This window comes from Tupaia chinensis, unplaced genomic scaffold (assembly GCF_000334495.1).
Source record: "Tupaia chinensis unplaced genomic scaffold, TupChi_1.0 Scaffold144624_1, whole genome shotgun sequence".
Classification (NCBI taxonomy): domain Eukaryota; kingdom Metazoa; phylum Chordata; class Mammalia; order Scandentia; family Tupaiidae; genus Tupaia; species Tupaia belangeri.
The window spans coordinates 1,675,715-1,690,349 of record NW_006204485.1 but is presented as its reverse complement, the minus strand read 5'-3'; the positions used below and the strand labels follow the sequence as shown (position 1 = coordinate 1,690,349).

The 14,635-nt window shown below is 41.1% G+C and overlaps 1 protein-coding gene across 1 annotated transcript in view; it reads left to right on the top strand.

The window, feature by feature from the left end:
• The window catches only part of GXYLT1 (glucoside xylosyltransferase 1), a 36,095-nt gene extending 32,535 nt beyond the window's left edge, over positions 1-3,560 (top strand). The window contains exon 8 of the mRNA XM_027767770.1: positions 3,078-3,560. Within this exon, the coding sequence (XP_027623571.1) occupies positions 3,078-3,186 (109 nt within the window). The 3' untranslated portion in view covers positions 3,187-3,560. The remainder of the gene's footprint in view (positions 1-3,077) is intronic.
• The last annotated feature ends 11,075 nt before the right edge of the window (positions 3,561-14,635 follow it).

Sequence of the window (14,635 nt, the reverse complement as noted above, 5' to 3'; positions counted from 1 at the left end):
TTTTTTGGTTGGTTTGTTGGAATTAGGATGTAAAAATAAATCACAATTCTTGGCATAGGTCTTGATTTTGAAATACATTACAGGAAGCATTTGAGGTTATTGACAGTGTATATGCATTTGTATTAATAAGGTTCTTAAGATTTAATTTACTCTGTGAATGGAGACTCTCGGCCCCATGGGCTGTAATTCGATTGAATGGGACCAGGTAAAGTGTGGTCATAGTTAAATCCAGCTGAACCATATACTGTTGTCTCACTCATGATGGTGTAAGTAAAGCGCATCTACAGTGTGGATGGGTTGGAGGGTTCTTCATGTAGTCTGTTCAGACCTGACCTAATTGAGTATTTCGCTGTTGAGTTACAGTGAAAAACTCTCTATTTAGAGACTGTTTTTACCTAAAACTAAAGGTATCACAGAATATGTATAATAGTTTTAAAACAAACTTTATGAATTTATTTTTAGACTAGATAACTTTTTCCTTGAGAATGTTCAAGAAATGTAGTCCTCAGAGTTAACAAGATTGAATCATAGATGGACAGTTTGGAGAACATCGTGCATGTGGGAGAACGGATTGCATGATTTTCAATATAAACAGTCATTCCTAAAACATAGTGTATCTATGCAGTTTCTATAAAGTATTGTATATATTCTTTGAGTTTATGTATTAGAACAATTCTGACCTCAGAACTATCTCTGGGCTACACTATTACCAAAGTGGAATGACTTTAAAATGTAGTCAGACGTCATTTGTGTGAAGTCATCTTTTTAAAAGTTGGAAAACCTTTAGAAAATATATACTGTGATTTCCCTATTAAGAGAATACATTTTTTTTTTCTCCTTAGGAAGAGTAGTTCCTAATGTACAAGGTAACTGGTTACCTTTGGACACTTCAGAACTGAAACAGCCTCACTCTTTCTCTTTGGCTCTCATCCTGCCTCTAGTCAGATGTCACTGTAAAAAAGGAAGACCAGATTGGGAACCAGATCTGGATTTTCTTCTTGGTTAGGAAGCTCAGCTATGTCATTACACTTCTCTGTGCCTTAGGTCTTTAAGTATGGTCAATAAGTGCGTCACACCTCAGGAGCAGATGAGACTTCGAAATGAGAAGGGATTTGGAAGCATCCTGTGTGGCTCGTATTACACCACACCAGTGTGGTTGTTGACGGTCTGTTTTGACTGACGTCTTCTGCACACATCATTCCATTTCCTTAGGCTTGATGTTTTCTGACACGTATGTCTGGTAGTATATATTTTGCTTGTATAAGGAAAGAGTTTTAAGGAAGAGAAAGTAGAGAAGAGAGGAATGATAAAAATGAATAATCAAAAAAGAAGGAAAAGAGAGGAAGTGAGAAAAGGGAGTAGAAGGGGAAGGGACTAAGAGTGAGAATGGCACAATGCAGAATATGGGAAAAGAGGGAACAAGCGTGGGAGAACTGAGACAGAGAGAGGAAGAGAAACGGGTGGAAACATTTACATTTTGAATCGTGGCCCCCTCCCTACGTCACTGTTGGCTTGCTGTGGCCCTGCAGGGTCAGGAAAAATACAGCTTCCATGGGAGGGGCCAGCAGGGCCAGCGTTATTTGATTCAGAGATGTTAAAAAGTTGTTTCCTGGTCACCCTGTACACCGATCATCTAATGGCAGTAGTTCCACATTGTATCTTCTTAGTGGTTCCCAGTTTGCATGATAGGACCTGTGGAAACACAGATACCTTCCTTTTTAACTGGGTGCTTTATTCATCCTGTTTGTGGGATTATCCAGGAATAACTCCACACTCTCCCAGGAGGTGGTAGCGAAGGGACTGCTTCATTAAGCAGGGAGCTCAGGAATCTGATGCTCGGTTTGCCCAGATGACACTGATAGGGAGCCAGGTTGGAGAATCCCCATTCTGCCTGGAATGGCAGATTAAACAATAAATCATCTCTTTTTTCCTCAGTAGGAAAACTGTGAGTTGAACCACTTTGAGTAAATTCAACAGAACTGGAGATGCCAGAAAGATGCTAAAGGGAAAACCTTAGAAGTTATTATTCTTCGTCATCTTTATCAGATGCTTGTATTGAAAGTAATAAATACCTTAGTAGTAATCAAAACCTTTTTGAGATGTTTTTAGAAAGACCACCTGATCTTTTTTTTTTTTTTTTTAATAATTTTTATTGGTTCCTTACAGTAAATAGAGAAAAAAAGTAGGGGTGCAATATGTCAGTTGTGGGACCAGTTATCTGTTTATTACATACAATTTCACATGTCTTAAAACAATAATTGCCTTAATTGCATTTTAATATTTAATAAAAATAGATTAAATAATGATTTGTACCACAACAGTTATGTTTTTATACATTGCCAAAGCAACTATTTTCTGCCTGTTAAAGTCTAACTAAACTGTTCAGATGTTTGTTGTTTCTTAATTCATTGAACATGTAACTAGATTTTTTTAAATTTATATACACTTACGACAGAAGTCTAAAAAGTGGTATAAGAATTTTTTGAAAAGAACTGAGGATGGATGTTATCAAATGGCTGGCAATTACAGAATCAGGAGAGAAATATAGAATAATATACTGGACTGGGTAATTTAAAATTGTGTATCAATTGCAAACTTAACTTCTAAATGAAAAATGTGTATTTCACCTCATTCCTGTCAATCACTCTAAATAGTTAGTGAGACTATTTCTTTAGAGTTTTCTGTAAACTCAGTTTTCAAACAAAAAAGCTTTTGAAAAGATAAACAAAAGGCCATTAAAATTTCTCTCACTAATTCTGTTTGGAGGGTCCGTGGGCAGTTTAATATCAACCTTTGGAGCTGGTGTGAATCCTTGATTGTGTTTGGTTTATGTATAAGGTCTGAGTGTTCACACACTTAACACACCATAGCAACCCCTTGTAAAAATCAGGGAAGGAACTGCAGCGGCGTATATTTCATTTAAAAAGTAAATTGACTTTGACTATGATGGAAAATAGCTGTTTTCAACCTTTGTATAAAATCTCTTCAGGGAATATTGGAATATTATTTTTTGTCACGCAGAAACAATCCAGGGCTTGTATTATTGTAGAATATGTCATCCATTCTACCCTTCGCAGAACGTGCACACATCACGTGCCTTGTCATCACTGTTGGAGAGCCGGACCAGTGGTTTTGAAGTATAACAGAAGATCTGTGAAGGAGTTGGTGGCTTCTACCTGTTCCTGACATCAGAAACTGGAAAAGGTCGTAGGCTTTCAGTTTTTCCAAGCATTTTGCATAAGTTTATTAATGTTTTGAATACTAATTGTGAAATTGCAGAATGGCATCATGGTGTACTGTGATATGTAGAGATTACTACCCTAAAGCTACTTTTTTATTTTAAAATATTTTGGGTTTTGAGTAATGTGAGTATCTTCCTCCAAATATGTTGTGTGTTTTGACAGTTGTTAAAGAAGAGCATAAAATGATAGGGTTGGGTCTAACCTGGGAATAATGGAAACTTGTTTCACTATGTTTTGGAGGAGTTCAGTTCATTGTTGAGAAACCGTATGTTGTGTTACTAAATAAACATACATCCAATAAATGCTTAATTTTCTCAACTAATGTGTCTGAATTATTATAGCAATCAAAGACTACTTTTTTTTTTTTTTGAGAGGTTTTTCGCTATAGGGTGTGTGCGCTCTCCAGACAGAGAGACATACAGACAGAAAGCGAGAAATCACCCCCCGGGGGGATGGTCACGCCGCAATCCCTTCTCCTCCATTCTCCTCTCGGGATCTTGGGCACACACGCACACGCGCCCGGCGTGAGTTTTAAGCCACCAGGTCTGGGACGCGAACCGCGGTCGACTACGTGGGAGTCCAGTGACATAGCCATTACGCTAACTGCTGGTTCCTCACGCCGCAGTCCCTTCTCCTCCATTCTCCTCTCGGGATCTTGGGCACACACGCACACGCGCCCGGCGTGAGTTTTAAGCCACCAGGTCTGGGACGCGAACCGCGGTCGACTACGTGGGAGTCCAGTGACATAGCCATTACGCTAACTGCTGGTTCCCATCAAAGACTACTTTTGAGATACTTTTGGGTTGCAATGCTTGATAACCAGGAGTCTGGTGGAAGGCAGTCCCTGAGTTGGCTAATTCAGCGCCGAACAATGTCATCATGAACATACTGAACTTGGCACCTTCTGTCTGTCCATTACTATTCTCCCCACATGAGCTGGGTTTCTCCTCATGGCGTCAAAATGAAAGCAAATCAAATGATCCAGGTGACAAATGACAATCAGAGGCTGAAATGTATGCTCTTGCCCCCCCCCCTTTTTTTTTTTAAAGAGGAAGGTTTTACTTGTCCTTGTAGTCATAGCAGCGCCTACCTCTAAAACAGTCACTTTGCAAAGGCAATAAAGCTATCTGATTGACTCAAAACTCCAAGCTTAGAAATGGCCTTCCTTTGAGGAATGGCTGCTAGAAGTAGGGAAGCGTCAGGGTTCTGGATAAAGTTGGCTGGGTGGGAGGCCAGGGATGTGGGAGATAGCTGTGGTGTAGGCAGCAGACCGTATCTTACTTTATTGACCAAGTACTTCCTGTGATTTACAGGGGGATCAAATTTCAGATCTAGAGAAGGGTGTACTTTCAGTGCCAGGGACTATTTTTGCTTTGTAAAGTCTCAGTAATGTTATAATCTAACAGCTCTCAGTTTTGCATATTTGATTATTTGTTATAGTTTTTTTTTTTTTTAAAGGTATTTGAGGCCCAGTCTTGTAGTGTAGTGCTTAAGTGCTGACCAGAAGAGGCTGGGTCCTGTATGATCAACTAGGGTTCAAGTTCTGGCCCTGGTAGATTGAAAATCTGCCAGTCACTGTGCGTGTGTCTAAGCTCCTGATGGGATGGAGAATTGCTGTGTGACTAGACCCCATTAGAGTGCTTTTTCTCTCTTTCCTTCTCTGTCTTGCATGAGCCTTCTGGCATAAATGAAAAGTAAGATTACGTTAAAAAAAAAAAAAAGTTGTTGGGCTGGCCTCATAACCTAATGGTTAAGGGGGCTGGAGCCCACATAGCTGACCATGGTCTGAATGCTGGCCCTCATGGCTTGAAGTCTACGGCAGGCATGTGTGCTTCAAACTCCTGTCAGGATAGAGAAGTGGAGAAGAGATTGTGGCATGACCATGCCCCACTGGGGTATGCTTTCTCTTTCTCCCTCTTCATCTGTTTAGTCTTTCTTAAGCAGGTGCGCATGCCTTCTGGCAATCTATATGTATATATGAAGTAAAAATTAAAAGTCTCTCCTATCCATCTACCACTGAAAACATTTGGTGTTCCAGTTTGCTATGCACATATATATAACACATACAGATACAGATTTAAAAATGGTTCCTACTTCATGCAGTCTTCCATAACTTGCCTTTTATCACTGGTGCACAGCTAACACTTTACCTCTCTCTGTCTTTCTCCAGCAAGTGCTCATACCCTATAACTTAAAAACAAAAACAAAAACAAAAACAAAACTTTTATGTGATTATTGAAATCAGCTAGAAGATATAGTAGTTTGGAGAGAGTAACAGTGAGCTAGACATTTAAAGGATTATGAAACAAGGGGGAATAGGTGATAGAACAAATACCTTATCCCCCTGCCGTATCCGCTGCAGGCTTCTTCCCCTATCAACATTGACATTTTTGCATCCTATGCACTTTTTCTCTACTGGAAGAAAATTTCAACCAGTGATCTGCAGCCTTTATACAAATCTCTAGTCTCTTGTGTCTCCTGGTCTGTAAATGTCCTTCCCAGGCTTCCTGTCCTCAGGGTACAGCCCAGTTCTATGGGGAATACTGGAAGCTTCAGAACATTACCCGGTCCACCAGCTCTGAAGCCTACACTTTCTTCAGAGGGTCCACTCTCTGTCCTCATGGTACACAATTTCTCACGGACAGCCATGTCCATTACTTTTAAGTCAGAAGAGGAGAAAGCCATCTGCTTAGTTTGCTTATCACCAGCAATGCCATGGCAGGGTTTGAAGCAAGACAGGAATGTTCTGGATTCATGCATTAGGAAGATGATTTCAATTACATTTTGGAGAATAGTCCAAAAGGAGCAAGAATGGGGGCGTGGAGACAAGCCGGGTGGCTGCTGCCATTGTATAGGTAAGATCAACATGGCCTAATCTAAGCTAGGTAAAGATACTGCCAATTTGCAGTAGTTTCCAGTATTCACCATAATCGCTAAATCTGGGACTTTGTAGTCAGTTCCACTTGGGGAAGTCTACTTCATCTTTTCTTGCCTGGATCGATCTCACATCCTTTAGATTTCAGTACAGCTGTTACTTCTAGGAAGCATTCCTCTGCTTTAAGACCAGCTAAAGTTGCCAACTCGTGGCTACGGCATTCTGTGCTTCCTTGTATCAAAGCACATTCTGTAATTGCCTACTTACCTGTAGCCTGGCTTGCCAACAGAGGCATTATTGACAGCGTGGATTAGATCATTCTTGGTGGGGGGTTGACTCATAGGATGTTTAGCAGCCTGGATGTTTGGGAGCATTCTAGGCCTCTACTCTTTTTTTTAAAAGAATTATTTAATTTTATTCATCAGCATCATTATTGTTTTTTTTAAAATCTGACTAGAGAAAGACACAGAGAAGGGGAAAGTGAGAAAGCAAGCCACCAGGTCTGGGACTCAAACCACGGCCACATGGGAGCCACAACCAGGCATTTAGATTGTTCCAGTATTATTAATAGATTTGAGATTAATGTTTGAATTTTGCTAGCTGTCTAAATCAAAGACATTAGTTTGATGATGGAGAAATCCTGATCTTCAGAGAGATGAGGAAACTTAGTATCAAACAGCTATTGAAACTTAATATCAAACAGCTATTGAAAAATCTCATTTCAGTAGGCATCTGAAGGCTGTAGACATCTCATCTTTGTATCCGCTAGAGCCATCTTTAAGAAGAAAACCACATGAAGTCATCATTTCAATAATTTGATGTGTTTATTAATAAAAGTAATGCAGTTTATTTGCATTTATTTCTGTCTCTCTGGTAAACACATAGGGCCCTATAGCAAAAATCTGTCTCTGAAAAAAGAAAAGCAATATCTGGAAACAGAAAAAGTCTCAGTCAATGTTCCGTTAAAAATCAAGTCCACCTTGAGACCAGCAATTAGTGTAATGGCTATGCTGCTGAACTCCCATGTAGTCGACTGTGGTTCGAGTCCTGGACCCGGTTGCTTAAACTCACGCCGGGCGTGTGTGCGTGTGTGCCCAAGATCCTGAGAGGAGAACGGAGGAGAAGGGATTGCGGCGTGGCCATCCCCCCTGAGGGGTGATTTCTCGCTTTCTGTCTGTATGTCTCTCTGTCTGGTGAGTGCACGTGCTCTATAGCAAAAACAAAAAAAAAAACAAAACAACAACAACAACAAAGAATAAAAAAATCAAGTCCCCCCCCCAAAAAAAAAATCATTGGGTGACCCAAATGAACACCTGAGGAGGTCTGAATGTGCATCTTTGGGTAGCATATATGCCATACTTCTTCACTTTATAAATGTATCATGGATAAGTATCATACTTTTTTATGCTAAATAATTACTGAACACCAGCCAGCAAGTTTATTGTAATGATCAAGTGAACACAGGGTTTTAGAAAGTGCTTTCCGTTCCCAACCTGGAAACAGACAAGCCAGGTAGAAATAATGGGAATGAATCTGTTGATGGCTGAGCCAGTGTGGTGCCACTGAGGCATATTTGTAACCCCACATCGCTCCTTCTGTGGCTCGGTTAGGAACATAATGATAGGACAGCAGTTACAGGTTCAAGGGGGAACTCCCCAAAACGCAGTAAGATGAGAGGGAAGTCGTATGTTTGGAATTAGCAGTAAAGGAGGCAGCTGCTCTGACAATAAAGCTGCTATCTCCAGGGAGGCGTCAAGGATCTTGCAGGATGATTCTGCCTTAGATTAGCACTGTCTAATTAAGAATAATTGAATCATAGGCGCTGTTTGTGAGGCCCGTATCATTTGTCTTGTTGATAGTAACTCCCGAACACATCCCCACTTGAATTTATGCACTGCATGTTAGTGAAAGAGGAGTGAAATGCTGCAGGTTAATCAGAAGGACTGGACAACTGAGGCTGAAAAACCTTATCTCGATTCCGTAGCGTGGCCTCACCAGAGTGTGTGATGTGATATTGCACAGGGCAGCGGACCCTCCTGCCTCAGTGTTATCATGATGCTGGGAAGCACAGGCAGCTCAGTTCTTGTCTTTTCCTTTTGTTTTAATAGCCCAAGGGCTAATGCACTCACCAGACAGGGACAGAGAAGGCATCCCCCAATGGGACATGATCATATAGCAATCCCTTCTCCATGACTCCATCATATCAGTATCTGGGGCATGCACAAATATTTGCCAGACGAGTGTTTCAAGCTGCTGCGGCTGGGCCTCCCACTGTGGTTGGCCATGTGGGATCCAGCTCCCTTAGCCACCAGGCCATGGAGCCAGCCCCTAGCTAGCCTCTGGTCTTCCCGGTTCTGCTGGTCTCAACAACCCATACTGAATACTGGAGTCCAGTGTATTGGCCCCCAATTTCACTCTGATCACATAGAAATGAAAAGTGGTATGTTGCCTTGCTTCTAATCTGATTAAGCACTTCACATACACAGAGGAATCTAACTCTGACATAAACCAAAACTAACAAGGTCACCCTGACTGGATGTGGTTCTTATAGTAGTAGAGACCTTGAGCATTTCCCATGAACCATTTCACCTATTATGATAGAGAACATGAATGCACATATGAGAGAGAGAGAGAGGAAGAGGTGCTCTCTAGAGTGTGCTGTCACACTGCTGTGTCCCATCACACGGCTATCCCCCTTCAGGAGCGGACGGGCTAAGGGGCTGGAGAGAAAAACATGTCCAACTTGTTTTCAAGCCTTCAGGGATCTGAAGCCACACAGCTTCCAGAACTTAATTTTAGTTTGTCAGAATGTCAGGCTGGGCGCCACATTACATTAACATTTTATGCTGCACACCCTCTCTGTCTGGGTGGACTGCAAAACTTCAACCCGTATGTGACCCATTTGATACCTGATCATTGTCACTCTAGTGTCTGAAGATGCATTGTGACCTTTGTGAATCTGACAGTCATGTGAGAAAACTTGTTTTTACTTCATGGATAGACTAATGTAAACTTGGTAACTTGGGTAATTTTTTAGTCTACCCCTTTTTTATGCTGGAGGATGCATGCATGAAAGAGAGAAGGGTGTGAGAGATGAGAGAGAAATAGAGACAGAGAGAGACACCCCCCCCCATGGGGCTTGTTATACTGCAGTCCTTTTTCCTTCAATTTTCCATCCTGTTAGGATTATGGGCCCACGTGTGTATTTCAAGCCATCAGGGCCGGGAACCCAGCCCAAGTTGGCCATGTGTGATCCAGCTTCCTCTTCACAGCGCCACAGGTGGCTTAATTTTGCAGCTTTTAAATTTCAATACGTGTATTTGGCTAGCCGGTTCTTCTGAAGTCTGATTCTCTTACCCTTTTGGAAAATAAGTATTTTCTTTCCTTTTCTAAATGCATCTGTCTCTGAGTCTTCCTTTGACAGTCATCTCAAATGCATTGTGCAGAACCTCTCATGGGTTGCCATTGTCCAATCAGATCCAAATGCTCTTGGCTGGTATGTCTTAGCTCCTGAAATCTGACCTTCGCCTCCTCCAAGCAGCTGTCCTTTTGCTCCCTCACATGACTTCTGTGGCAGCCAGGTAGACTACGATGCCTGGATTTTCATCTCTGTATCTTTGCTCACGATCCCCCTCTGCCTCCAAATCCTCCTCACATCTGTGCATGATGTAATCTCTCCAGGCTCAGCTTAGCTCCTGTGTTGTCCGCGAATGCTCACAGGGAGCACATAGTGCTTTTTCTTCTCTAAACTCAGTCATTTGTTGTTACATGGAATACCTTGCACTAACCTTTTATGCCCGCATACCCCATCTCTCTAGGTAGATTGTAAAACTTCAACCTGTATGTAAAATCGGCTTTTCTAATGCAGGTCTGATATTCAACCAGGGACATGAAAATGGAGTACTGTGTTAGTCTGCTTTTTACATAAATGTAACTGCATTATTGAAATGTGGAATAAATTGGAGCATAAACTACTTTTAATAATTCTATGCCAGGGAGCAGCACGTGGCATAGTAGGTGAGGTGCTAGACTCCCATATGGTCAACTCTGGTTCGAGTTCTGGTCCTGGTGGCTTGCTTTCTCACTTTTCCCTCTCTCTTTCACTCTCTGGTGAGCACACATGCCCTATGGTGAATTTTAAAAGTAAGTAAATAAATAAATAAAATTAAAAATAAATATTTCTATGCCAAATCCTATCTCTCAACCTCCTAACAATAGCTGGAAGGATCGTATAAGTTTCTGGTATTTTCTGTTGTTAAAACAACCTAGTCCAGTAAAAAAAATTTAATTTCATATCTAATGCAAAATTCTTTCCCCAGTGCAAGTCAGACTCATTACTCTTCTTCTATCTTCTATCTAGAGGCCTGGAGAACGGGTTGAAAGAACAGAAAAAACACTTCTTATCTTCTACGGGTGAGATCACAATCTTCCCCTGGCAGAGTGCGAATGTGAACTTTCTCATGGGGCTCCCCACCACAAAGTTCTCTCCTGTGGGCTATCTAGTTCCAGATCAGCCTCTTCCCTTGACCTATTTTTGCTGCTGGGCCATGTCCCAGGCAAATGGCTCCCGTGCTGTGTACTGATCGGATGACTCTAAGTCAGGCTCCTTCAGTGGCTCATTAGACTCTCAGAAAGCCATATCCTATCCATAGCGTGTGATTCAAGTGCTGCCTCCTTCGTCCTTTCCTTTTCTCAGTCCTGCCACTTCTCTCCTGTCCTTCCTCTGTTCAGGTCAGCCTGGGAACAGATAAGCAAGGCCACTTTTTTTTTTTTTTTTGAGAGATTTTCACTGTAGGGCGCGTGCGCTCGCCAGACAGACAGAGAGAGACATAGAGACAGAAAGTGAGAAATCACCCCCCAGGGGGGATGGTCACGCTGCAATCCCTTCTCCTCCATTCTCCTCTCGGGATCTGGGGCACACACGCACACGCGCCCGGTGTGAGTTTTAAGCCACCGGGTCTGGGACACGAACCGTGGTAGACTTCGTGGGAGTCCAGCGACATAGCCATTACGCTAACTGCTGGCTCCCAGCAAGACCACTTTTTAAGCAGATGTTCAAGTGGAGAACAAAATAACGACGCCCCCCCCCATTTATATGCACCCACATTTTTTAATTGCCAGCGGACATATGTGCTTGCCAGAGAGAGAGGGAGAGGGAGCATGCACCCCTCCACACTTCTAATGAGCATGGTCATGCCTCAGTCCTTCTCCATTTCTTCATCCTGTTGGGAGTTGGGGATGTAAGTGCATGGCACTGGCATATTTTTCAAGCCACTGGGACTGGTTTAAACTATGTGGTCAGTCATGTGGGATCAGGCTCCCTCAATCCTGGACTACAGGGCTGGCTTAACACCCACACTTCTTACAAGAGTTCTTTTTGAACACCGTCCACCCTGGCCTCACAACCCTTGCTAAAAAGTAACAGACGTGTTGTAAAGCTACCAGGATAGGCTGCTTGCAAAAATTATCCTTGCTGGGACCAGCCGTTAGTGTAATGGCTATGTTGCCGGACTCCCATGTAGTCGACCGTGGTTCGCGTCCCAGACCTGGTGGCTTAAAACTCACGCTGGGCGCATGTGCATGTGTGCCCAAGATCCCAAGAGGAGAATGGAGGAGAAGGGATTGTGGCATGGCCATCTCCCCTGGGGGGTGATTTCTCGCTTTCTGTCTGTCTCTCATTGTCTGTCTGGTGAGCGCATGCGCCCTGTAGCAAAAAACAAAAAACTCTAAAAAAAATTATTCTTGCTGAAAATTATGAAATGAATGAATAGCTATGTCATTTCTAAATAAGGCAATTTTAATGAAAGCCTAAAATCTCCAGGCATCCTATTATTCTATATTAAAAACACAGGATTCTTCATTTCACTAAAGAAGGGACTATTCCAACAGTTTATTAAGTTTATTTTCAGCCTTAAATGTGTCTAAAATTTCATTCTGTTAGAACTGGTGTGGGACAATTTTCAGACATTTTTTTTAAAAATTCCATTGTACTTTTAGTCAACCATTGTTTGCATTTTCTATTTCAGTTTAATTATTATCTTCAATTTTTTTTGTGTTCTATACCTTCAATATAAATTTACTTTTATTTATTTACTTGTTTATTTATTACCAGAGGGTGCATTGCTTGCTACACACACACACACACACACACACACACACAAACACAACACAGAGAGAGAGAGAGAGAACTCTCTAATGGGGTGTGGTCATACCACAGTCTTTTCTCCTCTTCTTCTCCATCCAGTAGGGATTCTGGGCATGTACACACATATTCCTGCCATGTTTCTCAAGCCACAAGGGCCGAGATTAAAATCGTGTTGGCTGGGGACCAGCAGTTGGCGTAATGGCTATATTGCTGGACTCGCATGTAGTCGACTGTGGTTCGAGTCTCGGACTTGGTGGCTTAAATGCACGCTCGGCGTGTGCACATGCATGCCCAAGATCCTAAGAGGAGAATGGAAGAGAAGGGATTGCAGTGTGGCCATCCCCCCCCAGGGGGTGATTTCTTGTTTTCTGTCTCTTTTTCTCTCTCTGTCTTTGGTGAGTACATACTCCCTATAGCAAAAACCTCTCCAAAAGGAAAAAAAAAAAAAAAAAACTATGGTATGGGATCTGGCTCTCTTAAATACTAGGCTACAGGGCTGGCCCCAGACTTTTAGTTTTAAGTCACTATATGCTTCTCTTATGCATTCTTATTTTGTATTTTCCATCTGGTATCTCTAATAGTTGAAGTCCTTGAAGGCCTAATATCTTATTTCTGCTGACCTTTACTCTTAGTGGCTTATTTGTTCATGTGTTTTATAATTTTGGATTGGGAGATCATATTTCTCTGACCTTTACCTTTAACTTGTTTTGGAGTTTCAATGAATTTTAATCTCTATCGCATGAACGTAAGCCTATGGTTATGAATTTCAGGAGAGATTTATAGTTTTAGTCATTATGAGTCTGGGTCAGACAAACAAATCTCCTTGCTTTCTGTTTTTGGGTGGGTTTATAGCCTTTTTCTAGCCTTTTCTTTAACTGAATGTGAACACTTTATATCGAGCTTCAAGTGCAAACCCCTACTTTCTGCAGGTTCACAACCGTGTTTCTTGTCCTTAGGAAACTAAGACTTTAGATGACGGAAACTAGCAATCACTTTGAGGTCAGATGGACTTTCTGTGTCAGCTGATGACTGTGATACACATAACTTTTCAGTCTTTACCCTTGGAAAATTACCCCTTTTTTTAAATATTTTTTTTAATCCACTCAACTCTGCTTTAGGAAGTTTTTATATTTCATTCAGTTTGTCTACATATCTTGTGGGAAAAATTTTGAAACTATCTAGTCTGCTGTTCCTTTACATTTCAAATCTTAACTTATTTTTACTCCAGGATTTTTTCCATATCTTGTTCTAAAGCAATGAAATAACAAAGCTTACCATTTATTGAAGGCCTTTTATGTGTCAAGCGCTTTCATCTGTGACCTTTTGTTATGGTCATCTTTACTGTAACACTGATCACTCCATATAGATAGGACTGTATCTGTCACCTCTGTCTTTATACCTTTGTGTGTCCTGTCTAGCGGTCAGCATGGTATGTAATTATTTATTTTTCTGCTTCTCCTAAAATATAAGTCCAAGGAGGATAGGTATCATGTCTATCTGGTTCTTAACTGATACCTAATATTTATGAGTAGCCCCTAGGGAGCTCTTGATAAGTATTTGTCTTATAAATGAACTTAATCTAAAATATAGGCAATTCTCTACCTATTTTCAGTTGAGAACCTAGGCCCAGAAAAGTGAAGAGAATTGTCCAAGGTCATAGAGGTGGTCACTGATATGTGATAAAAGAGCAGGTGCCAACATCCACCCCTCCCCCTGTTGCCATCTGGGAAGCTATTTCTTTGATTAGTTTCTGGGAAGCCAAGGTGAATAGCTACATTATGAAAGTAGTTTGATTAAATGATAACTGAAATAAATTCTTCACATCATTAATTTCAAATTACATTTAATTTTAATACTATTAGGTGATTTATATTATATAAAATTAAGAAAATTTCATAGAATCAGCATTTCAGGGTAGAAAGTCCATTGAGCCCTGTTGATCATACTTTGGGTCAGCTTTTATACTATTTCAGAAGAGTAGACAACTCATTTATTTTGGAAAACATGCCATTCAAGGGGAATATTAAAAATTGTTCCTCTTTCTTTCTTTTCCCACTCTTTGTATTCCCTGATATAAAAGAGAAGTTTGATAAGCTACTATTATTACTGAATGCATTGTAAAACTAAGTTTATTGGGGAACTAGCAGGTGGTGTGGTGGTTAAAGTGCTGGACACTCCCACATGGCTGACCACGGTTCAAGTCCTGGACTTGGTGGTTTGCTTTCATGTTTTCTCTCTCCCTCTCTCTCTGTCTCCCTCTGGTCAAATTAAAAAATAAATGAATAAAAAAAACCCAACTAAGTTTATTATTGTTATTATTATTATTATCATTATTTTATTTTTTATTTTTCTACTTTTTTTTTTTTTTGGGTA